The following is a 27,214-nucleotide window of genomic DNA, read 5'->3' on the forward strand; positions in this document are numbered from 1 at the left end:
GCCACTTCTGGCCGTTTTCTGAATATGTGGTGCTGGGGAATTGAACCCAGGGCCTTATGTATACGAGACAAGCACTCTTGCCACTAGGCCATATCCCCAGCCCCTCATTTTTCTTGATCATATGTTTAGGAGTAGGATTGGTAGGGCCATACGGTAATTTTATGCTTACCTTTTTTTTTGGTGCGACACTGAGGCTTAAACTCAAAGCCTCATGCTCTTGCTTGGCTTTTCTTCAGGACTGGTGCTCTACCACTTGAGCTACACCTCCATTTCCAGCTTTTTGCTGGTTAATTGGAGGTCAGAGTCTCACAGACTTTTCTTCAGACTGGCTTCAAACCAACATCCTGAGATCTCAAGTCTCCAGGCATGAGCCACCAGTGCCCAGAACAACTACTATTCTTTACATAAGCGTTTTGTTATGACTGCCCGCCCCCCACTATATCTCCTGAAATACAGAAGGGATTCCAAGCAAAACAACTTCACCATAAATGAACTATAGCCTTAAGAGGAACACTATGCTTTATTGCTGCGGTTGTTGTATTGTCAATTGAGTCCTGGAGGAAGAAGCCGGAAACTGTCATGGGATAGGAAGCAGATAGTGTCAGGTGACGGAAGGAGTTCCCGATAAAAGCTTAGACATGGAAACCTCTGCGTAAGGAAGCACAATGGTGGCAGTGGGTGTAATATGCAGTCATGTATTAGTTGGTCCATATGCAGACATTGGCTCTTTAGACTCCCATCAGTACACGTGACTGTGTCCTTTACAAGCTAAGCTTACCTAACCAGGACCCTCCACCAGCCAAGCCGAGTTTCAGGTGCCTCCTTCAAATGCACGGCAGCTTGGTGCACTGGTACCTGCTAGCCTCTAAACGGCATCAGACTGGCAAATTGGCAAAGAGAGTGTTGTTTTGATTTTTCAGGGAATGCGAACAATGAAAGTAATCCTATTCATGGCAGAAAAACCCTACTGAAGTCAGAAAGAATTAAAACATTTATTGGGCATAAATATATTACATATACACTACAGATAGTTAGGTATTACATATAGCATAGTATTTGCAAAAATCTATACATTAAAAATTGATATGGCAGTTTTAATACAACATATATGAAATAGTCTAAAATTTACAATACAGGAAAACATGATTATTTTTTCCTAGAGTTGAAAAGCTTGGAATGTATGTCCAACAGTGAGGTAAAAACATTTTTTTTTTCAATTTAAAGAATTGTGCAAGGATAACATTCAAACACATTCAAATCGGGCACTTTTCAATTTTGACATGAATACTGAATTATTGTGGTCAAAGAAAACAAGATTAGAAAATGCCAACATTTCAAGTGGAAAAGAACAAGGCAGATCACATGAAAATGTCTTTAAAAGAAGTGTTTTTTGTTTTTCTTATTAAGAAAAGAGAACAATTTTTGTTGAGGCCAGACAGCAGTTTGCGCCATAGGACTGGTGGCAATTTCTTGCGTCAGGGATGCGCGTGACATAGAGAGAAGCAGAGCTATCTATCACGAAGCAACTCACTCACTGCATATGGCAGCAGGGCAAAAAGATAAGGTTTTATGTAACACTTGATTTTATCATTTGTGTGTAATGACAATATAGAGCATTATATATCCATATCACATTAGGCAGATTTATGATAGAAAATAGTGCCATAGACAATGTGATAATTTTCTGATTGAAAGGAATATACTGAATGCCAGATAATAGAAAGCAATAAAGTGCAATCAGCTTGGATTTCACATACTTCAGCTTTCTGGTGGATGAAGAGAGAATGAAAATCTCAGAAAGACTGAGTGAATGTCTACAGCAATTGTGACCTAAGGTATTATTTCCATTAAAAATTTTAACTGATTCAGAGAATTTCCTTATAGCAGCAGTTCTGAAGTGTTTCAAAAAAGCATTTCTTCCTCTGCAAAAATGCCTGCACTGAATTTTCATCGGTTAAGAAAAGAAAAAACAAGCCATCTCCCCTAAAATACCTGCAATCAAACTGAATCTGAAATGTAGACACAATGTCAGAGTAGGTCAAATCACACATTTAGATAGAGAATGGGTCTTAAAAGGCCAGAACTTAGGCAAAAACTTACTTACCTTGATGTTATCTGTTTGCCAGGCTAATTACACTAATTACAGTTAAGAACAAAATACAGAACATTTGTTCTAGTAGTTACTACATCAATATAGGCACAGAGAATTAAATTCATGGATTGTAGCACTCTTTTAAGAGATGATTATGGTTTTTTGGGGCACATGTAAACCTTTCAATCACTGATAATGGATTTTTTGTTTTTGGCATTCAATGCACTAAATGCTCTTATCATTAAAAACACAAGAAAATGTCAAAAGGTTAATACTAGTATAGATGTTGTTGCCAAGAAATGAGACTGACCTAAAATTACAAAAGTAGAAAACACACAAAAATAACATGCTACAAGGGAGAATTAGTATATAAGTACATTTTTAAAAAATTTTATTTTTACAATAAATAAAGATTGCACTGTAATTGGCATTTAAAGTACTGTATGCAGAATATAGTATAAATAAACCAAAAACAAATAATGGTGTTTCCCCCACGACTTTGGTATGGGAATATTATACGCTAGTTCAGGATACTTACTGCATCTTAAGACAAAACGTAGACCAAGCACAAAATAGCAATGATCAAAAAGAACCCAACAAAACAAAACAAAATCCCCCAAACCCCCAAACAAACAACAACATAAAAAGAAAACCAAGTAGCAAAAATATACAAAAAAAAAAAAACTAGGGCAGGGGAGTGGGGGGCGGGGTATTCTGTGCCTGTTGCACCCTTTTGGAATACATTTGCACCTCCAATTCTTGAAGTGTCCCTGAGGTACTTGAATATTATGGACTTCATATGAACAATGCAATGACTTTGGGTTAAAAATCGATGATCTCATGACTCAAAAACATAAACGTGAGAGAAACACTGTGCACTCCAATAGCACCTGTAGATCAAGGATCTCAAAGCACTTCAACAAGCGTACGAAGCTCCATTTCCTTTTCATGCATGGAAAAATCGAGGCACAGAGAGGTAAAGTGACATGTTCACATCACACAGCAAGTTAGTGACAGATCCAGGGAGAGCATCTAGGCTTCCAGATCCCCTTCCACCTCATTCCTGGTCCACCTATGGCCGGATTCTACCGAAATAAGAACTCAGATTCTGATGACTTCCCCTCTGGGTTTGTTTTTTTTTTTTTAATCATTTCTTCACCTGCTGTTACATTAGTATGATGGGCACTGAATTAAGGTATTGAAATTCAATCACTTCATTGATACCTCAAAGAACAGCCTGAAGGCAAATCTTTCCAAATCATGAGATGACACGTACAAAGACTGCTCACAATTAGTGTAAATCACAGACAAATGGGCAGAGGCACTAACCCGTCACCAACTGTCATTGTAGCGTTGTGGTTAAATGTAACAGAATATAATAACTCTAGTGATTAGATTAGAAAAGTAGTTATATACAAAGACAAACACACAAGTTAAAGCAGCTTTTCAAATAGCTGAATAAAGAAAACAACTATCTATTGCACAATGCCCTCTGAAAGTTACTGCTATGAATCGGTGTGGTCAAATCTAAACAATGCGCCATCATTTATTGGTGCATTTTGATTACTTGATTTGTTTTTATATAGGCAGCTCATAGAGTGTTAAATCAGAAGAACTACAGATTACTAAAACATTTCCGATTAAAATACATGTTTGGAATTAAATGACCTAAACACAGTTAAATAACTGAGTGGCAATGATGGTTCGGGCAGCTGTATGTAGGTGAGCACACTTGTGTATGTAGGGTGTAGGATTAACTCTGACAGTGCTGACAACCCAGCCCTCCCAAGCACGCATGCTGTGATTCTGTTTACAGATACAGATCATCAAGACAAAGGTGACAGGTGACTATAAATTACTAAATCGCAACATTAAAAGAAACAAAATCAAAGTCTTGCAAAAGACATCCGTGAAAAACAGTAACCAAAGCAAATCTGAAAACTCAAAAAAAATAAAAAAGTAAGTTAGCATTTGGTATCTGGTTTGCTTTTCTTCTTCTTCCTCCTCTTCTTTTTTTTTTTTATTAAAAAAAGAAAAAAAATCCAGTTTAACCTCTCCCTAGTTTAGCATTTCAAAAAGGTGCACCAAGACACTGACATGTTTTTCCTAGCTAAATCTGCAAAACAAAAGAAGTATATAAATCAAAGAACAAAGGGGCTTTAAAAAAAGGGGGGTATCTGAATACATGTGTGTATTAAAATGTGTAGCACTAAGTAAATTCATATGCGCTGTTTACTTCATTAAGAAGTACTGTAATATAAAGGCAAATAAAATAGACAAAGTTGCAAAGCCAAGCACAATGAGGGCGGCGAACTGTTCATCAGTAGGCATCATGCTCTTCATTTTGGGGTCATCTAAGCTCCCCACGTCCCCGGGAAGCATGACCTCGCTTCGTTGGAGGGCGAAAGCTGCAGAGGGGCTGAAGGCCCCGCTGAGCTCCTGCGCCGTGTCCAGGCAGCGGCGGCACGCGCACACCCGGAACCGGTACTCCGTGTTGGTCTGGAGGCCTGAGATCTGGAATGTGGCTTCTTCTCCCTTGTAGACCTTCAAGAGAAAGGATGCCTTTGTGAAAGAACTTACAATACTTGTGGTCTCTATGCCACCCACCATCAGAGCCTTGGGGACATGGTTTAAGCTCAATCCCTAACAGCAAAAATGATAGGAAAAGGGTTCTCTGTCAAGACGGGCACTGGTGGCTCATGCTTATAATCCTAGCTACTCAGGAAGCTGAGACGGGAGGATTCAGGACTAAAGCAAGCCCCCACCACGGAGGCCCATGAAGCTCTTACCTGCAACTAAATAGCAAATGTCAGAAGTGGACCTGTGGCTCAGGCTGCAGAGTGCCAGCTAAAGGACAGCACCCAGGCCGAGTTCAAGTCCCAGAGCCAGTACATAACACACACACACACACACACACACACACACACACACACACACACACACACACACACAGATTTGTGGAATGAATATGCTGGAGATAAATCAACCTCATTAAATTTGCTGCACTTAATTCTTTTAACATAATCTAATTATCAATTATAAAATAATTACCAATTTTGGAAATTCTAACAACCAAAAGCCTCGATGTGAGACCCCATTCCTAACTCACAGAGATGTTCCTCACTGACATGGCCCTCCCCCTGTATGGCCTCCCCATGGGCCGTGGCACGCCCCACATCGCATGACGCCATCTAAACATGACAATATGACACAGGGCCCATTTCGCAGCCTCTCACTTTGTCTCACCAAACACGTGCCACTTCCACACCCACCCTGGGGTCTCTGAGCACCCCCATCCTGGGTCCAGTTGCCCACAGGGACAGCTCTGCCTTCCCTGCTGACTCCTCCTCAGCCTCTGCGGTGCCAAGACGGAGGCCATGACTGTAGAATGCGGCCCAGACCTTCATTTCTGCACACGACGACCTCACTGTGCAAAACCACTTGATAGCCGATTCCCACGGAAGTTTTAAAAACTTCTAGAAAGTGTATAGAATTCTCATGGCTACATGTTTTTATATTTTTTTCCAAGACTGGACTAGAACTCAGGACCTGATACTCTGGCCCATTGGCTGGCACTCTACCAATTGAGCCATGCCCCTAACCCCAATGGCTACATCTTTACAGGAAAGGTGGCCCAGAAGTAGATACGAATCCCTAGAAACCGAAGTCAGAAACTCTGGAGTGGAAACTTCCTATCATGTTCCCACGGAACTTCTCAACCCTAACTAACTGCTCTAGGTATAAGTGGGAATGTCCAGCCCATGGGCCATGTAAGGCCCTCAAAACCATTTGGTGCATGACTGGAGGAGGTGGTTTGAGGTCAGCTTGTACAAAAAGTTCCCAATACCCCATCTCAACCAATAAAAGCTGTGTGTGGTGGTGGGTATCTGTCTTTCCAACTATGCAGGAAGAGCAAACCGGATTGTGGTGTAGGTCAGGCAAGGCATAAATATAAGGGCTCATTTGAAAAAATAACTAAAGCCAAAGTAAGTAGTCATGCAGGAATTATGGCACAAGTGGTAGAAAGTGCCTGGCAAGTACAAGGCCCTGAGTTCAAGCTCCAGTACTGCCATAAAATCAACCAACAAAAAGTCTGCAAGAAATATCTTCATTTTTAGTAATTTAAAGCAGAGAAATACACGAAGGACTTTCAGGTTCAAAGACAGTAAGGAAAATGGGCTTTAAAGACAACAAAATGTCTTTGCCTATTAAAAAAATTAAACGTTCATAGAAGAAGCAAATTATTCTTATAATAATAACCATACTAGTATTATAACGAATAGCCATTATTATTATTATTATTATTATTATTATTATTATTATTATTATTGGTGCCTGAATTCAGGACCTGGCCGCTGTCCTTTAGCGTTTTCATTCAAGGCTGGCACTCTACCACCTGAGCCACTTCTGGCTTTTTTTTCTGAGATAAGAGTTTCACAGATGTTCCTGCTCAAGCTGGTTTTAAACCGTGATCCTCACATCTCAGCCTCCTGAGTAGCTACAATTCCAGGTATGCGCCAGTGGTGCCTGGCTGCAAATTACATTTTATCTAACTAAACAAAAATAAGCTAAGCCACCTGCATTATTATACTTGCAAATCTCTGTTCTTTATTTTAAACGTGTGGGTTTTTAGAACAACAAAAAAAGGACTTTAAGTCCCAGATACTGTGAAGAACCCCACATCATCGAGAACCAAATACAGCATCCCCCTGACACCTGTGTGACAACGCTGCCATGTCTTTGGGGATGAAAATCAACCCTCGGAAACAAAGGTATCAGCAAGCCACATGGGTTAGGATGGAGATGAGAGGGCATCTGGAGAATGACGAGGCTTGTGCGAAACGGGGTGACGTGCCCAGGTCCATCCCTGCGGCCTACAACACAGGACACACAGAACTGACGGAGGCGACGTGAGGGACACGGGCGCTGATGCCACTGCAAACCCACGCCCCGGACACCTGCCTCCACAGCTGGCCTCCCCCAGGTGACTTAGCGGGGCGCGGGCGGCTGGCCACGCCTCGTGTCCCTTCCTTTTCCTTCATGTTCACAGAGGTACTGGTATGGGCTTCTCCCCCTGCCTCAACTCAATTTCACAGGGGACGCTCCGGATTTTCTTTCTTGAAGCCGCTGATCATCATGTGAAAGTATATATGCAACCTGCCTTCGAGAAGGACAACGCTCCTCTTGATTTGAGGAGTACTATATTGTAATAGTTCATTCCAGGTGCCAAGAATAAAGGAAAGCAAAACCCACATAACCGAGAGGAAGAATCCATAAAGCTTAATTCAGGGCACCATGCTGTGTAGATGAAATCCTTTCTAGAGCAGCTTTTTGGGGAAGCTGCGCCTCTTTACCAAGCCCCTCCCCCAAGGAGCCGGAAGTTCACCTTCTCCTTCCACTCCTCCCATTAGCTCTGCTTCCCAGGCAAAGAGGGGCAAGAGAGCCAAGGCTCAGGGAGGTGAACTGATTCCTTCCAAACCACACAGGGTGGGCGGCAGAGCAGACCTCAGCCACTGCCTGGCTCACCTGCAGGCCTCTGAGGGCGGGACGCTGCCCCCAGGCTGTGATCCTGAGCAAACGTGGCCAGGCGAGGGGCCTCAACTACCAACCTACCTTTCCCACCAGCACTCAGAGTCCAGCCTACACCAGACAGTCTTCACGAGAAAAGCACCCAGCGCTGCTCAGTAAGCCAGGGTCCCTACCTCAGCACCAGGAACTGAAGACAAATTCATCTGATGTGAAATTTTAAGTGGCTCACACATGGGAAATTTTCTGATATAAAAGGTCAGGGCCTGGAAGTGGCGCTGTGGCTCAAGTGGTAGAGTGCTTGCCTTGAGCTGAAGAGCTGAGGGTTGGCCAAGCCCAGAGTTCAAACCCTCACACCACGACCGACCAAAAAAAAAAAGGTCAGGGCCTTCATCAGATATTTAAGGGGACTTCCAAACCCTGAGCTCTTTAAGAATTTACTAAAAACAAATCATGGCCTTTAAAGATTGCTATTTTGATTTTTAGTTCAAATGTGACTCTCAAACAGTCATGACTTCACTGTTTAACCACCAAAATGTTGGAAACAGAGGTGTGGCTCAAGTGGTTAGAACAGCAGCCTCTGAATAAAAAGCTGAGATAGTGCCCAGGTCATGAGTTCAAGTTCCAGTATTGACATAAACAAATGAATAAAGAATAAAACAGTTCAAGTAAGAGAAGATCTTTCCTCATGATAGCACTTACATGTTTATGATTACCAGGAAGAATCAGTACATGTTGTAAAACCGTATTCTAACATTGCCACAGACATATGAGAGACACATTCTAAAAGCAGACTTGAAAGAAACCATCAAATTCAAGGTAGAGCTCTATATACCAGTAGAAGCCTTAAAGCATCAGACCTTAGTCCTGAGTGCCAAGAGGAAATAATTTCTTGTGGTCTGTGGATTCTGTTCTCACCTCCAAATGCTTATATTCAACATTTTCTGTAAAAATTATAGCTGTTGGAACAGAGATATGAATATGCCAAATTTCGCTTTACTTCTTATGCATGGATTAAACTATGTTCTTCTACCTTGTGCCAAACAGCAGTAGCATGCATTGCATGCCCTCTTTATCCTTTTCAATAATGCTTTACAACCTTACTGTTCAAAAAGAAAAGTATATTTCCTGAAGGAAAAAAAAAAACCCAACCACAACACAACAAATATTGTATTCACTGAATGTCAGAAAAGCCAAATAAATAATATGTGCATTCTACTTCAGAGTAAAATTTTAGGTGTGGGTATATACGTTAATAGACTGCATAATTATTAAAACCTGGGAGTTGGTGGTTCACACCTGGAATCCTCGTTACTCAGGAAGCTGAGATCTGAAGATCATGGTTAAAAACTAGATTGTGGACAAAAGACTTTTATCTCCAGTTAGCCAGTAAAAAGCCAGAAATGGAGCTGTGACAAGTGGTAGAGTGCCAGGCTCAAATGAAAAATGAAAAAGTCCTAGGCCCTGAGTTCAAGCCTCAGTACTGTCACAAATTCATAAACAAACAAACAAACACTCTTGTTTCCCTGCATCACAGTAGCTGAATAGTTGAAAACTGATCAGTACTTTGAAACTGCGAAACTGCGTCTTCCACTGGTGCAAGACCCATCTCCTAAGTGCCTGGCTCGGGGGCCAGTCATAGCAAAACAAACATGATTCACACAGCTCACAAGCTAAAGGACCCTGCCTGACAAGTGCCATAACTGAGGCCCACTGGCTACCCCAGGAGAGCCCACAGCTCCCCACGGGGCCTGATTACCTCCCATTTGCTATTGCTTTGCCTCTATGAATTCAAAGCCTAGTGCCTATTATCCCTGGACTATAATTAAGTTAACCATTGCTCTGTACTATAATACAAATCGACCTCATTCCCTATCTTACATCCCAAACAAGAAAAGGAAACATTCAAAACATGGTGTTTAAATGAATGCTTACAGAACAGGAAGAAGCAGAAGACAAAAAAAAAATGTTTCCTCAGAACCTAGGACACATTGTTCTTGGCCTAATTGTGATTTCTCCTGGACTGTGGGCCTTGCGCACTTTTTGGTGGATGGGCATGTCCATATAGTGAGGATGTCCCATGTTTTCATCAGGACATAGTTGTTTATGGCTGTTTATGATATGAGAAATTTTCTGTGGCATATAGATGATTGTACACTGTTCCATTGGAACTCATAGATCCATTGGTTAGATATAAAACCAATGGTGGATTTGGAACAGAAATCTGCCCGTAAAAATCAACTTCCAAATAATGGAATAGATTTGCCTTCATTTGGGCAAGACTGACATGTACAATATTAAACAAAGAATGATTTATTTTTTCTGCCGTGAAATTGCAGTTACCGGGCTCTGAGAAGCAGAGCATATTTCCAAGAATAGGTGGAAAAGCATGGTACATGGGAGATTTTATTTTTGTTTTGTGTATTGAGGGGGGGAGTTACTGAAACTTGAACTCATTGTCTCACCGTGTGCTCTCTCACCCAAGGATGGCACTCTGCCATCACTTAAGCCACATTTCCACTTCCAGTCTTTCACTAGTTAATTGAAGACAAGAGTCTCACAGATTTGTCTGCAGACTGGCTTCTAAGCAGAGAGCCTCGTATCTCAGCCTCCTGACTAGCTAGGATTACAGCATGAGTGACAGGCGCCTGGATAGACTAGCAGGTTTTTAAAACACAATGACTAGCCGGGTCAAATTAGTATCCGATAATTTTCCAAGTCAGCCTGACTCGGAGATGCACACTTGTGCCACGCACACCAATGCTCACCTGTTTGTACTCAGATTCTCTTCCAAGCAATACTTGTAGAACGTAGCTGACAGGGTCACCCTTCATTGGTGGTACCGTCTCCCAAAAAATTTCACAGGAATTGCCTTCTAACTGTGTTACTCGAGGTGCTGGAACAGAAACCCACACATCCAAGCTTCAAATTTAGCAGTCAATATTCTGGCTCGATTAGTAAGATTCGAGAGTATGTGTGTACACCTGGGCCCATCCTGATAGGGAGATTTGCCTATTTGCTCAGGCTCTCAGTAACCCAGCTGGGAATGCTTTCGGCATAAAGGAGTTACTGCAGGACAGATGGGACAAGACTTCTCATTAGTTAATAACTGTTGGCCTGCATGGTTTTTCCCACCCCATCACTGGAGCTTTGTGCTCTTCTTGCTTGGCTTTATTGCTCAAGGCTAGTGCTCTACCACTTGAGCCATATCTCCACTTCTGGCTTCTTGGTGGTTAGAGACAAGAGTCTCACAGACTTTTCTGCCTGGCTGGCTTCATACCTCGATTTTCAGATCTTAGCCTCTTGAGTAGCTAGGATTACAGGCGTGAGCCATTGGGGCCTGTCAGATTAGAGCTTTATCTTAGTGTATTGCCTGTTGGGATGAAAGTGCTTACTAATGGGTTATTTATAATACTCATACATAGCAGAGAACAGCGTCTCTACATCTTCTCCTTTAACCCTTCATCTAACCAGACAATCCATTGCCCCATCTCCATTTTAGGATGTTCTTTTGATTTTGTTGTGCTAATACTAGAACTACTGTCCATGTTTAAGGTACTACTCTAAACTCATGTCTTTTTTTTTCCCCCAAATTTTTAATATTAAACTGATGTGCAGAGAGGTTACAGTTTCATATGTTAGGATTGGATACATTTCTCGTACTGTTTGTTACCTTGTCCCTCATACCCCCTAAGCTCACGTCTTTACTCTCAGAGGACAGTGTGACTGAGCCCAATGGCGGGCGACTAACCTTTGAGGGTAGGGGGGACGCTTTTGGTTGTGCTGAAGGTATAGGTTTCTGAGAAGGGCCCCTCCCCAGCCTGGCTAGCTGCCTGGATTCGGAAGGAGTAACAGGTGAATTCCGTCAGTCTCTGGACCTTGTAGGTGTGGCTGGGTCCTCTGTAGATTGAAATAAACCTGGAGGAGGAAGAAGAGCCATTAGCCACCTGAAATTTCAGTGCTGAGAAATTAATTATGATACAAGCTAGTGGGGCCAACCTGATACATTCTTTGTCACATAGTCTGAATCAACCAGTTGCTAGGGAAAGGTGAAGTTTAATGGCTAATGAGTATTTACATAAAGGAAACACAAATCTAAACATACATAGGGATTGAAATGAGGTTCCAGTGAGGTTCTGGTTCTGGTCCAGATTCCAGAAATATTAGTCACTCATGTTTCTTTGGTGTGTGTGCATGTGTGCACGGCCACACTGGGGCTTGAATTCAGGGCCATCCTCTTTTGCTTGGCCTTTTCACTTCATGTTGGTGCTCTACTTCTGGCTCTTTTAGTGGTTAATTGGAGGTAAGCGTCTCATGAACTTTCCTGCCCAGGCTGGCTTTGAACTGTGATCTTCAGACCTCAGCCTCCTAAGTAGCTAGGTTACAGTGGTGAGCCAGAAGCACCTGATTCATGTTTTTTATTAAACTATAGAATTTTTCAAATACTTCATTGTGGGGAAACACCACATACACACACACACACGATAGGCCTTACATAGCTCCTCCCTAAATAAAAAAGTATTAAGGTTATATATCTTTAAGAAAATCTATAAAAAGAAAGAAAAACTATGGTGTTCAAAATCATCTATCAGGGTCACTAAAATGAAAGAAAAATATCCCAGGTGAGCTGAAGCATTTATGTTGAATTTATTTTTGGATGAAACATAAACATAAAAGATTTTTTTAAAAAGCTTTGTATTTTAGGTATCCCCCCTACCCCAAGTCTTGAAAACTTAACACTTTTCTAGTGACAATGGAATATCTAGAACTATAAAAGCTAACTGTACAATTCTAGAAAGGGCATAACTTTCCATAAGTTACAGGGTCTTTCTTGTTTTGGGTATTGGGGATTCAGTCTCCTGAGTGGCCAGGACTACAGGTGTGAGTCACAGAGATACAGGAAGTGACCCCCACTGATCTGGGTACCCTGTGACCCACCACTTGATGTAACCCAACCACAGTCTCCTTTCCACAGGGGCTTCCCTCGCATCTGAGCACAGCCTGCTGGCGTTGAGCTTCTGCCGGAAGCCAGACAGCCAGAGTCACATTCAAACATGTCTGACTTGGAAGTGGAGCTGTGGCTCACGTGGTAGAGAGAAAGTGGAGAACTCCTGGACTGGTATGACATAAGAAGATAAGTAGATGTTCTCGAATACCTGCTGCATGCTAGATGCTGAAGCCCAACCGCAGGGGTTGGGTGGGGTGGGGAGGGACAGGGCGGCATGCTTTTCTGAAGGACAGTAGCACACTTTGGTGTGTTGAAGAACACTCGTGGACGGACATGTGGTTGATAGAGATGGACGGATTAAGTATCCTTGTTTCCTTTCTTGTGTGTGTGCTGGGCCTGGGGATTGAACTCAGGGCCTGGGTGCTGTCCCTTCTACTTCCAGCTTGTGGGGATTCATTGGAGATGAGTCTCCTGGATTTTCTTGTCTAGGTTGGCTTCGAATCTGAAATCCTCAGGTCTCATCCTCCTGAGTAGCTTGGACGTGAGCCACAGGCCAGGGGCTCATCTTTGTTTTCTTAAGCATGTCCAAGTCAATTCTTAGGGCAGAACAGCTCAGCATCCACCTGCCTTTGCCGTGGACTTCCTGAGGCCACCATGTCACGCTTTAGTGTTCTGTCTGCTCGGTGGCGGAGGGAAGTGCCTTTCACTTTTCAATCTCAAAGAAAGCCAGAGTCCAGGTTGAAACCCACAAATACCATGGCAACCTGGCTTAGCCCTCCTGACATATTATCTCCTTAATGAAGACATCCTGGCTAATGCCAGAGGCAAAGAGCTATTTATTAACTCAGCCTCACCTGAGCCAGACTCTCTAACGGGAGTAATTACCCTTAATTATATCCCAAATGGAAGACATGGTTTGAAGAAGTGAAACTGCAGTGCATTACGACCCTGTCATAAAGCTCAGTTTAGAAATCTGGAGAAGACATTAGGGAGGGTTTTGTTTTCTGACTTCTCGTCACTCCCAGGGGAAGTATTTTCTTTTGGAAATAGCTTCAACGTGTCTGGACTTTGTGCCCACATTCAATTATATATGTTGGCAGTGGCACTTGTTTGTGGTCACAAACAAATTCACAAGGTATACGAAGTCCTCAAATTCTTCAGTATGGCTGACACTGAACAAAGAGCCCCCAAACTCACCGAAACTTGCTGTTTCTACACTAGCTGTTTTGTTCCACTTCTTGTGTTTTATCCATCAATTAAAATGGCATTCCAGGGCGCTGGTGGCTCAAGCCTGTAACCTTAGCTACTCAGGAGGCTGAGATCACCATTCAAAGCCACCCCACGGAGAAAAGCCCGTGACACTCATCTCCAATTAACCACCAAAAAGCTGTATGTGGAGCTGTGGCACAAGTGGCAGAGTGCCAGCCTTGAACAAAAAAAAGCTAAGCGACAAGGCCCAGGCCTTGAATTCAAGTCCTGATATCAGCTGTGTCTTTCTGGCAGGCTTTAACACACACACACACACACACACACACACACACACCTTCTGTTTTTCTTTGCTTCTCAAATACTAAGTAGCAAAGATCAAGCAAAACACAAGCACATGAGCCAACACACACAAACAGATATAACCCCTCGTTCACCCTCACTCTAGAATTATTTTCTATCATTCCAGGAGGCGGGAGAAAAGAGACTTTTTTTTTTCTGTTGGAATCAATGATTTATGGCCTGACACATGGTTGAACACTCAATAGGTCAACCCCCCTGTGGCTAGAACCACTCTGGGAGAGATTAAAAATATTCATCAAATACTGCCTTTACAAAGATCAACGTCATTTTCTTCTTTTATATTTTTCCTGAAAGACGGACTTAATTTTAAAATTTATTAATAAATAAGCCAGAGGCTTTGTGTGATAGAATAAGCCATAGCAAATATCCCTAGACACCATGACTAAAGAGGTCTCGTTGTGAATGTGATCAAGGCTGCGGGCCAGATGCCAAGCTGTGTCAGCCACAATCGTTTCCCCACCCATTCAAAACACAGAGGGGGAGCCGGGGGCAGCAGCCCCTGCCTCCTGGGGTGGAGCTCTTTTCTGCCTCTTCTTTTTAGAAATAGAGTCTTGCTATGTTCCCCAGGTTGTACTGGAACCTTGGTCTTCTTGCCTCAACCTTCTGAGTGCTGGCCTTACAGGCACCTCACCTGGGTCGCCCAGCTTGGGCATTTGAGCTCAGGTGGGGAAGGTTAGGTGGTTGACCTCAGGTTACAGTCTAAAAGAATTCTTGATCGCTCTGCCCCCAACTTGGTTTCCCTTTATATTAACAAACACCAACGTTCTTAACAGTAACAACATATCAATAGTATTATTTTCTGATGGCAACAAGCACACATGGATTTTTACCATAGGAGACTCACCAGTGAGTTAAAGCTTGTTACTGTTCTGTGCTATGTAATGAAAGAACTCTCTGAGAGGACAATGGAGACAAATGTATGAGCAATGCCACAGGATGTGCCAACACCGAGAGCTGAACCCTACTGTAAACTGGTTCTGTGTGTGTTCATCCACTGTAGCCACGTGCCGCTCGGGAGGGAGGTCGGTAACCCGGCTGTGCATGGTGGAGGGAGAAGAGATGGGAGATGCCACACCAGTCCACCTTCCTTTTAACTTTGCTATGAACCCAACACTGCTCTGAATACAGACTATTAGCCAAGTGGGATGGCTCAAGTCTGTAACCCTAGCTACTTGGACATGAATGAAGGTCAGGGGACTGTGTCTGAGTTCATGAGACTCCATTTCCACCAACGACTGGGCACAGTGGCACATGCCTGTTATCCCAGGATAACAGGGGCGGATAACAGATGCAGTCACACACATCTGTTGTTAACAGCAGCAGCCATGGAGAAGCCCATGTAGGAGGATCAAAGCTCAGGCCAAAAAAATGAGATCCATCCTCATATAAAGAAAGAATGAGGATTTAAGGAAGTTTCTTAATTGTTCTGTTTTGAAAGAAACATCCAAGAGTGCCTGATGGCCTGTCTCTTAAATTCATCTTAAATGAGACGATGACTTCCTGCCCAGAGGTTTGGGCTCACTGCTTTGCTGCCATTTTGTCATCCGTATGCCCACCACAGGCTAACCACAGCTCTTTCATATGAAGGCTCAAAGTGATCTACCCTGCTGACCTGAAATGGCCCATGATCCACAAAGGCTGCAAATGGCATCTTCCAAAACATATTTCACAACATCACAAACCCACAGCAGTTCCCAAACTTAGTACAACTGAATTCATTAACAATGACAATGCCATCCTCTTTTACCTCTTTTCTCTTCATTTCTGGGGTCTCATGGGGGCAGAAAGGAGCAGGGAGAAATGGAGAAGGGGAAAGAAGGAGGGAAGGCCAGAGGGGGAGAAAACCTCTTTTGTTATTCAAGTGGTGTTGAAAGCAGGACCGGTGAGTAGACACTCTCCCCTCACTGGCCAGGAACACCACGTTCTCCATTTCTATGCAGAAGCAGATGGCCCAGTGTGGCAACATCTGGGGCAAGGAATGTGCAGCCCCTCACCAGAGGCTGATGGCGATGTCTGTTTACAAGCTGGTCATTAAAGGAACAGAGCTCTTTCAAAAAAGGAAATGAAAACAGGGGCTAACCCCTTACCTTTCCCATCCTGTGGGAATGGGCTCTGGGCTTGTACATAGTTTGCGTTAATGGGTTGGATTGTTATGCTCTTTTCTCTGAAATAAAATTTCACTGTTGCTGCTGCTGGGAGAAATTCTTTACAAGGAATAAAAAAATTCCCTTCAATTTTTGGTTGTATAAACTGTACTTTAGACATTAAGTGCATTCTCTCTCTCTCTCTCTCTTGCTCTCTTTGTGCCCATACTAGGGCTTGAACTCAGGGCCTGGGTGTTATCCCTTAGCTTTTTTTTTGCTCAAGGCTAGTGTTCCATCACTAGTGCCACTGCTCCACAGCTGGCTTTCTGGTATTTAATTGAAGACAAGAATCTCATGGACGGGGCTGGGAATATGGCCTAGTGGTAAAGTACTCGCCTCATATACATGAAGCCCTGGGTTCGATTCCTCAGCACCACATATGTAGAAAAAAGCCAGAATGGTGCTGTGGCTCAAGAGGTAGAGTGCTAGCTAGCCTTGAGCAAAAAGAAGCCAGGGACAGTGCTCAGGCCCTGAGTCTACGCCCCAGGACTGGCAACAAAAACAAATAAAGGATACTGAAACAACAACAACAACAACAACAACAAATGAATCTCATGGACTTTCTTGCCTGGGCTGGCTTCAATCCCTGATCATCAGATCTCAGCCTCCTGAGTAACTAGGATTATAGGTATGAGCCACCTGCACCCACCTTAGACACTGCTATATTAAAAGAGATACTAATTAATAGTTAAAGAGAAAACCTGGAGACTCTCGCACTCTTTTGTTGCTTTCAAATCCACATTTCTGTCTGGCTGCTTCTGTTTCAGTGGCCTTGCTTCAACCTTAGGAAGATCCTATTCATTTCCATTCTATTTATTTTTGTTAAATGAGAGGTAAAAGCTATAATCCAGATTTTATTTCTGGTCCAGTTAAGATCTCAGATAGCTCATTCTCAGTGCTGCCTGTGCCTAGACATTTCAGCCTGAAACGGACTAAGCTAATAATACTGTTGATCTTGTATGCTGAATTTTTATGCTTCTTTTCTGAGAAAATAAAAATATTTCTCAAATATGTTCCCATTAAGGAATGCCAGGCATCATGAGTTGTCTGTGTAGTGGGGGGGAAACTAAGGCAAATGAAGTTAAGGACTATGGCTCAAATCTGCTGGGAATTTCAGCAGCAGGTGGGTGACAGCAATGGCAATTTGACACTGTGACTGGCACCACACCATCTTCCAGGGACTGAGGTCATACAGAAATGCCCGTCATTGATGAGCACAAGCTAGTGGACCGCCATCCAGCCCACATTTCCCCTCCTATGTGCAAGTGACATCTAAGTTATGAATGGATATGTAAACATATATACACACAAATGCATTAATCTAAGTATGGCAGGTGTGGGGGAGGATTTCAATGGTGTAACTGCTTTGAACAATGAACTTACAGTGCAACAAAATATGGAGGAAGCTGGAACATGTGATCAAGGGGTAGGGGGGAAGGTTGAGGGGAGGGAGACGCAAATGGAGAGGGGAAGGGTGAGCAAAAATACAGTCATCATATTCCATGTACAAATGTGAACACGGAATTAGGAAAATCAAGGGGCCAAGGGGCTGGGTGGGGTTGGGAGAGATGAAGAGACTGATAGAAGGGGTGTCATTCATCAGGGTGCACTGTACTCATAAATGGACATGTTGAATTACAACTATTCTCCCAGCCTGGATCCTGAGCTCATGTCTTACACTGATGTCACTTAATTGAGCAACATGCTCTGGGAAGTAGAAGCAAGGTTCTGCTTAGAGAAGCAAAACCTTGAGAAATCCAAGTCCTCACTCTGTGCCCACATACGTGTTTCTAGTTGCCTAGTGTGTAACCTCTCAGACCTTAATAAGAATCAGAAAGAGGGGCTGGGGATATGGCCTAGGGGCAAGAGTGCTTGCCTCCTATACATGAAGCCCTGGGTTCAATTCCCCAGCACACATATACAGAAAAATGGCCAGAAGTGGTGCTGTGGCTCAAGTGGCAGAGTGTTAGCCTTGAGCAAAAAGAAGCCAGGGACAGTGCTCAGGCCCCTGAGCTCAAGCCCCAGGATTGGTTTAAAAAAAAAAAAAAAGAATCATAAAGATGCGGGTGTTTTCTGTCCACCTGAACAGCTGACTGATGGCCGTACAGCACAGATCCCAGCATTTCTCATTTGCTGGCCCGGGGCATGAGCACAGGGGGGCAAGTGGTGATCCCCCCTGCTGGCATGAAACAAAACAACAGCAACAAAACCCCCACAGGGCTGACTAACCTGGACAAACACATCAACCGTAAATGCATTCCTGGAATTTACAAGCTCCTACCTCAACACCACGTGCAATTATCAGGGTGCTCGTACTGGCAAAGGTCAGCATCAGCACCAACTTCAGTTTCTGTGAGTGTGACACGGCACTGCATCTCAGAAACACAGACAAATGAATCTTCAGAAGCACTACATGGTGCTGTCGTATCAGTTCGCCTGGCCAGGACCTGGTTCTTTAGTATGTGTATTAAGTTAAGTCGGCCTTATGGGCATATAATTTTCTTGTATAACATGGGAACCAAAGCCATTCAAATTTTCTCTGCTGGATCTGTTAAGAATAACAGACTTAATCACAGCAAGGCTGATGTAATCTCATTTCTGTTTTTTTTTTTTCTGGTGAAATTAAATAAAATCTCTTATACCGTCTGCTCACTGTTTATTGTGAATTTGTTTCCTTGGCAAGTTAAGAGCTTATGGAGAGGTCAAATACCTTAGAAGGCCTAGCATATAGATATTCGAGAAAAAAAAATTGTGACTGAACATTCTTAGTTGAATCACGAGGTACCAACTTAGTCTTAGAAGCACGAGGCACTGCGTCAAAGGTGTTACTTACATATAAATATAGAGCGGGGCCCTTCAAGTCCAAAGCATGAACCTAGGGGCATCCAGGTCCCATTCAAAGGAGAGAAAAGCTTTCAGCATAGCAAGCCCATGTGATCCAGGCAAGTTCAGATTGATTCTGAGGCTCTCTTAGCACTTTAAAGGTGCTTACTTTTCCTTTACCATGCTTACAAATGTATTGTGTGTGGGGCTTGAATTCAGGGCCATGGTGCTCTCCCTTAGCTTTTTACTCAAGGCTGGTATTCTACCTCTTGAGCCACAGATCCACTCACAGCTTTTTGGTGGTTAACTAGAGATACAAATCTCAAGAGATTTTCCCAGCTGGGCTGGCTTCAAACCTCACTCCTCAGATCTCAGTCTCCTGAGTAGTTAGTAGTAGTCACTCTTAAGCTAAAACATAAAGATCAAAAATAGCATGTCCCCATCACTAACAAGGGATACCATTTTACAAAGGATTTATTTCGCAGATGACTTGCAAAGTCATGGTACTTTGTAGTAGAAAGAGGTGGGAAGGACAGGAGAGATCACTGTCCAGTTTAATCTATTTCGTGGATAAAGGGAAAGTGAGAGTCAGAACTTAGTGACTCAGATGGAGCCACTGTTTAATCTATCATAGACATGGACAGAATTATTCATTTTTGTTATGCTTCTGGTGTCAATGTCTTCGAATTAAGACCACTCCTATATTGCCAAGGTTGCCTGTACCGTGTGGATATCAGGGCCTCTTATCTCAAATGCCCAGAGCCCAGGGAGCAAAGTGTCCAGGCCAGAGGAAATACTTTGAGAGCTGACACACAAGAAAGCAAACTAGAACTCACCTCTGCATCTTACCTGAGCCACAAGCAGAATAGATTAGCTTTCTCTTTTCCCCTTTACATGGGTAATAAGAACTCATTGGTAGTTAATGAACTTAATGTGTACGCTAAAGGGCACATGAGCTGGCAGCTAGTTCACTGAAAAAGACAGTTGCCACCTGGGACAAAGGCACGTCCCTAAAGCACCCGAAGTCCGGACTGACAAAACCTACGTCCACAACAAAGGCTAGAGAATCCAACTACTGTGATCCCTACGGGACCATTGAGAATACGAGCTTGGTTTCATCCAAGACACTTAGAAAGGTCATCCTCCAACTAAAATTAGGTTGTCCTTATCCAACTAAAATCCCAGGAAAATTACTTTACAAATAGAACAAGAATTTATTATGCCCAGGATTCGCATCACTTTAATAACTTTCTGAGAACACTGACAAATTCAATTCACAAAAGATGAATTGGGACTCCAGCTCATAAAATTAAGAAAAAATACTGCTCCTAATGGTCAGATTTCTTAAATTGCCACTTAGATTTAGGCAAGTGGTTTACTTGTTCCCTATTTCTTTTTTTGGAGAAGAGCACACATTGATGACGGCACTCTGTATTCTGTTCTGTCTGGTGTATTTGAATATGCCCTGACAGGATACCCACTGAGACACAAGCTTTGCTTCTATGCTCAGAGAGCTCTGCATCGGGGGCCTGGGATGGGACTGCTCATGAGCACAGCACCTAGGTACCTTCCCTCACAATCCCAGTCCACAGGAGTGTGGGCACCACTGACTCCAGCTCCAACTAGAGCCACATTCAACAGCTTTTCCGTGCTTCATTTTTCTAGCACAGTATAACTACACAAATATTCTCTAAGGAAGGCAGGTACCACTCATGGCTCACACCTGTAATCTTACATAGGAGGCTGAGATCTAAGGACCATGGTTCAAAGCCAGCCAGAGCAGGAACATCTATGAGACTCTTTAATTAGCCAACAAAAGCAGGAAGCAGAGCTGTGGCTCAAGTGGTAAAGCTCTGGCCTTCAGTGAAAAAGCTAAGGGACAGTATCTAGGCCCCGAGTTCAAGCCCCTCCCACTACAATTGAATTTTTTAGTTTACCCAGGACACTTTCAGAATGTCAACAAAACAGTTGCAACTTGTCATTATTATTATTATTGTTGTTATTGCATTTACAGAGTGGTAGTTAACAAAACAATTACTTCATTTGAATTTCATCAGAGACTGGAAATTAACTTTCCTGTACATAACTAATTCATGTTATGCATTGGGAAGGACCTGCTCAAAGTTCCCTGTCAGTAGCCCTCATGTCACTCTAGACAAGGTGAGTAGTCAATGAAAATATCACCAGGGTGGGGCTTTCTTGTTTCTTGCCAGAACTGGGGCTTGAACTCATGGCCTCATGGTCTTGCTTGGCTTTCTCACTGTGGTCTCTCACTTGAGCTACAGCTCTGCTTCAGGCTTTTGGTGGTTAATTGGGGATAAGAGTCTCACACACGTTTATGCCTGGGCTGGATTTGAATCTCGAGCCTCAGCTCGCAAGCCTCCTGAGTAGCTAGGATAACAGGTGTGAGCCTCTGGCGCCAGGCTCTTCTGAAAGTACACTTATTAGTCTAACAAGGAAAAAAAAAAACACTGTAGAGTTAAAAACAAACCAAGTACAGCCTTCCATTTGAACTCTTTTCTTTAAAAAGCACTGAGTTGTATACAGGGGGATTCAACGATTTAGAAACAAGGAAAAACAACAAAATTCTCGGTCACGCTTGGTAAATAGATCCTACAGGGTCATCCCCATGTTCTTTAACTTATCGTCTGTCTATTCTTCTCCTGTCCTTCTTTTTGGCCATTCTCAGCCTCAGTGACTCTCTTTTTTGCCTCACTTGCTTCCAGCAATATTCCCTCTGTATTTTTCCTTCCTCTGTATTTTTCCTCTGCTTAGGACTGCTGGCATCAAAGCATGGGCTTCCAGCTCTCCCAGGGTTGTTTCTACAACATTCCTGGTGGACGGCAGGCCCAGCAACACTCCGCACAGAGCAGGAGGCCTCTGGGGTGCATGGGGATCCTTGAATTTCCCTTTTGGCTACTATTATAGGGGCTACAGCCTTCCATTTCTCTTTCATAGCAAGCTTTGTCTGACTTTGCCAGACCTTTAGATTGTCCTCTTTAACAGGGTCACCTGGGCCTGTCTGACTCCTGACTGTAGCCTGGTCTCTGTGGAACTGTCTGTGTCACAGTGGCTGCCTGGGTTCCTGCCTGGGTTCCTCCCTTGTGGCTTTCTACATATGGGTCTGCCCTGAAGGCCCTCAGGACTCCATGGCACTGAAGTCAATCAAAGTGGCTGGCTCAAAGTGGGTGCTGAGACTGGATGGATTTCTGGGGGAACTAGAGTCCCATGGAAAGGACCAGAAAGCTGTCAAGTGTTAAGGGGAAAGTGACAGAAATGCTCACACATGAGCGCTAGTTTGTGTCCTGGAAAGTAATATGCAAGTTTTCCGTATCATTGAGGCCCTGGTTTCATGGTGGTTCCCTCCGCCTGTCCCTCCTGATTCTCTTTGGTATGAGAATATCCTCACCATTAACTTTTCCTCTAAATATTCCAAAAGACAGTTTAGAGGTTGCCTATCTTCTGAGTAGCCCTCTTCAGGGGAAATGAAGTTAAACACATAGGATGTGAAAGGCTGCATTTTGTTTCTGAAACATGTGTTTTCTGAGCTTAGACACTTATAAAAAAATCCATTTGCCTTGATTCATTTGATGGTGCATTGCTCAGAGTTCCAGAGGAAAATCCCCATCTGTGTCCACCCACTAGCGACTTCAGATCTGTAAACATGTTTGTCCCAATGGTTACTGAATATTTCAAGAGACATCATCTCTTCCCAAGGCTGATTTCCCTCAGCCCTTATCTCTAATAGGAAGCTATTACATAGAGTGGACTTAAATTTGACCATTTCCCTTTAGGTAATGTTTCTCTCTGATCTGGCTTTAGGGAAGGAAAAATAACATGTGTTATATTATCTCATGTGGGGAAATCAGGACCTCCCGAATCTTTCCAAAGTGCACATTGGAGGGTGCAATTTTGAGGGTAAAATGCAATGGTCAAATACACACCCTCCTGCTTTGCCCAGGGAGGGAGTGTCTTTTGGACTAGGAACGAACAAGGATGTGCTTTGAGCTCAGATCCTGTCCCCCAGCCTTCTCCCCCATCTTACCTCTTGTTCCGGTCCTCCAGCTGTAGTGTGTACACCATGTCATCAGCAGCGTGCGTCTTGGAGTTGGAGTTTCCATCCCCCCACTTCAGCTTCAGGCTCTGGGGGCCAGCCGCAGCACACTCCAGCCTAGGAGGCAAGGGCGGCAAGGGCCGGGTTTTTGCTTTAATGAACTGACTAAACGGTCCCGCTCCAATTTCATTTATAGCCTGAATTCTGATCCTGGAGAAAAGAAAACAAAACAGACAATGGGAATTTAAAATATGAAAGTTTTTCATTCAGAGCAAACACTGGACAGAATATCCATTACTTGCCCCTAAAATAGTATAATCAAATAAAGTAAAACAAGTAGAGACCGGCGTGCAGGCAGCTCGCACATATCATTGTAGGTACTCAGGAGGCTAGATCTGAAGATCACGGTTCAAAGCCAGCTTGGGTAGATACATCTAAGAGACTCTTATCTCTAATTTAGCCAGTAGAGAGCCAGAAGTACAAGTGTAGTTCAAGTGGCAGAGTGCCAGCCTGAGTCTGGGAATTAATAAATGAACTATGAATTGAATATGAGAACAAATTTGTCTTTTTCGGATTCAAAACCAAAGGACAATAACTCTCACCAAGTAGCAAGGTGTGGAAAAATCACTGTTGAGGGCTTACTGTGCACACGGCGTATGGGTAGCAAAGAATTTAACCCCACTTAGGGACTATGAAGTTTAAATCTAATAAAGCTCAACTAGGCAATATGGTGAATTCTTTCACATGCTCAACAGGAATACAAGTCCCATTTTACTTGTTCCCTTGCTTCCCAGTCCCTGAGCAAAGCAGCCCTCCAGACATCAAGCAGCACAAAGATGGAGCTGTCGTGTCCTGACCTTCCTTCCGTGCCTCTCACCCTCCTGCGTTCCTCAAGGCGGTGGGGCCTTCTCTGCTCCTCTCACCAAAGGCCTCCTCCCCGCTCTTTTCTTCTGTACCAGACAACATAGCCTAAAAGTCTCTTTTCTCAAACCATCTCTCTCACCCATTGCTCCAGTAAAGAGCTACAAGACATTGAAAGTATTTAAAGATGATGATATACCCTGTTCATGAGTTGGAACATCCCTCCCAAACTGACCTAGAGAGAGAATTCAATTTAAAAAACCAGCAACTCCAATCAGGTATGGCAGTATGTGCCTGTAATTCCAGAGGCAAGAGGAAGGCAAGTTCAAGGACAGCCTGCACTACATAGTGAGACCCTACCTCAAAATTTAAAAAAAAGAAGGAAAGAAAATATGAGATAAGGACAAACTGCCTCTAAGATTTATGTGGAATGGCAAAGGAACTGAACTAGCTAATACAAATTGAGAGGGGGAAAAAAAGGCAGAAGCTTGGAGAAATGACGCCTGACTTTAGGACCTACTATAAAGCTACAGTAATCAAGACAGTGTGGTACTGGCGAGGAGATGAGCACACGGATCAATGCAACAGAACAGAGACTCCAGAAATAGACAGACATAAATATGGCCAATTGATTTTTGACCAAGGTGCAAAAGCAACTCGATGGAGAGAGGCCAGCCTTTTCAACAAACTGTTTTGGAGCAATTGGATGTCAACAGGAAAAAATAAATAAACCTCAACTTACACTTCACACCTGATAACAAGAACTTAGCTCAAAAATGAACCACAGATCTAAATGTAGAACATAAACTTTGAAGAAGAAAACACAGGAAAAAAGTCTTTGTTTATCTAGAATTAGGAAAAGAGGTTTGCATATATGACACCGAAATGAATATACCATGTTTCCTCTCATGTGCAGAAGGTAAGCTGTAAACATATATATGAAAACATATACAGGGTAATATGCATAGAAGCACCAACATATTAACTGAAGTACTGTATATGCTGGGGAGGATTCCAATGTCCTCATTCCTTTGAATAACCAACAACTGAACAAAAATGAATTCAGGAAACAAGAACATGGGGGAGAAGTGAGGTCAAGGGGGAAGACAGACAAATGGAGAGAGGAAGGGTGGGTATGTAAAGCCATAATATTTAATGTCCATCTGTGAAAATGGAACCAGGTGACTTGGGGGGGGGGATGGGCAAGGCCAGGAGAGTTGGGGGAACGATGGGAGGGGTGACTTCCGGGTGACAGGGATAATGTACTTGCAAACTGAAACTAAACTGAAACCCCTTTACACAGCTCTTAAAGAAAAATTATAAAAAGTTTTCAAATGCGTGCTCATGTAAGAGAGGAAAAAAGAAAAAGTGGATTGGACCCAAGTTAAAAAAAACTTTTTACACTGTTCAGAGAATGAGGACAAGCTAGGAATTAGGAGAGAGTTAAGTACAAATTATACACCTGACCAGGGATTTGACTTCAGACTTTTCAAAACTCAATAGGAAGGAAACAAACACTGTGGTTTAAAAATGGGCAGAAAACTGGAACAGACAGGTGAGAGGCTGCACAGATAGTAAATAAGCACACAAAAGGAAGTTCCGCTGTATTAGACAATAAGAAAGTGCAAGATATCATTCTATGTGTGTATATATGCTTATTTATGGACATTCCTGAGTTTGAGCCCCAGGACTGGCACAAAAAAGAAAGCAAGCCTTTCCTTCCATAGAAACGAGAAGCATCTTGGCTGAAATGACAAGCAGGACTGAGATGAGAGAAAGGAGGAACGTGTCCTAGTTTTTATATCTTCTTATCACAGGGTAAACCAGGAGGGGTTTCAAGGTATAAAAGGCACTCTGGGGAGCTCTGAAGTGATCTTTATGCTGTGATCATCTTGTGATATCTTTATAGAGATGGTTATCGCTACCAGCGGTGGAGAAAACCCAGCGAGCACATGGGAGGTCACATGGGGGGGCCTCAGGACCCCACCTTTGGTTAAGCTCTCTAAGGGCTGTCATCTCCTTTATACCTCCAATAGTCTGCAGCCGCCCCCCCTGCCGCCTCACGGCCAAGGACAACCCAGAGGACAGCCTTCTTTTTCAGCCCTGCTCTGGTGAGGCGAGGCACAGAGCTCAGGAGCTGGTGGGAATGGTAGCTGTGTCCATTATCACTGACGTCACCACACCCCACGCAGTGAACCTGCTCTCTTGAGTCATCCGAGGATGGCTGGAGGTCAACTGGTAGAGAGCGAATAACTCCATGGACATGATGCACTGCTAGCCGGTGTGCAAGCCCGAGTTTCCTAAGAGTGATTTCACCTCTAACTTCTCCCCTGATCCCGGAGGCAGGAGCTATGCGGCCTACTTTACAAGCCAAGGCTCTGATGCGCAGCCAGGCTTGGTTCCTTGACTAGTCCATATGGGAGACCCAGGTCAGACCTGCGTGTGGGTAGACCGAGGCCCATCAGGCTTCATGGCCTTGGAGAGTTCTGGCACACCATACTTGCCTATCGTAACTAGGATCTCACATAGCTGGGAACCGGCCAAAAGGTTGTTTTGATTCAGGCCACACCTGTCAATTCAACAACTGTTCTTTCTCAATGCAATAGTTAGAAGAGTCAACGAATTTATTCCCATTTTATTTAGTTAGCATTTGGTCCTGAGATAGGCTACTTAAGCCTTTAAAATACTTAACCAAATTCCCTATATTCAGGAAAGCAAGTGAAAACCATTTTCCTGAGTGGCAGACACTTCGCACTAATATTAATTATTCTCACGATAAAGCAATGCTCAAAACTGAGAGAACTTAGGAACTGACAAAAAAGAGGTGCTGCCTTATATTCTGGGCAAAAAATATTAAGAACTCTAAAGAGAAAAGTGTTAGAAAGATGAAGAAAAAAAAAGGTCTAAAGTAGTGGTTGCTTTGTTTTAGTCTTAGTATGAATCATTTCCTAATTCCTATGAGAGATGACAGCGGTGGCGTGAGGTAGGGCGGTGGGTGGTGATTCGTAATTACACTCACCTGATGAGCAAGTCATAAAAATATACCTCTGGAAGGAAAAAGTGGCCAACTTTTAGAAAAAATTAAAACCTATCCGGCACTCCAAAGGAACTGTTCTTTTTAGCTGAAGATAATGTGATAATCTTGAAATTCAGGCACAACCCACAGATGCATTTTTAAAAATCTATAACTTGCATTA

General features: G+C 43.2%; 1 protein-coding gene across 2 annotated transcripts in view; it reads right to left on the reverse strand.

The window, feature by feature from the left end:
* Positions 1-973: 973 nt before the first annotated feature.
* The window catches only part of Fndc3b (fibronectin type III domain containing 3B), a 274,961-nt gene continuing 248,720 nt past the window's right edge, over positions 974-27,214 (reverse strand). For both annotated transcript variants that reach the window (XM_048347104.1, XM_048347105.1), the window contains exons 23-26: positions 23,148-23,366; positions 11,370-11,536; positions 10,387-10,514; positions 974-4,636 (exon numbers count right to left, since the gene is read on the reverse strand). In XM_048347104.1, the coding sequence (XP_048203061.1) occupies positions 4,325-4,636; positions 10,387-10,514; positions 11,370-11,536; positions 23,148-23,366 (826 nt within the window). In that variant the 3' untranslated portion in view covers positions 974-4,324. The remainder of the gene's footprint in view (positions 4,637-10,386; positions 10,515-11,369; positions 11,537-23,147; positions 23,367-27,214) is intronic.

The sequence above is a fragment of the Perognathus longimembris genome, chromosome 5 (assembly GCF_023159225.1).
Source record: "Perognathus longimembris pacificus isolate PPM17 chromosome 5, ASM2315922v1, whole genome shotgun sequence".
Classification (NCBI taxonomy): Eukaryota; Metazoa; Chordata; class Mammalia; order Rodentia; family Heteromyidae; genus Perognathus; species Perognathus longimembris.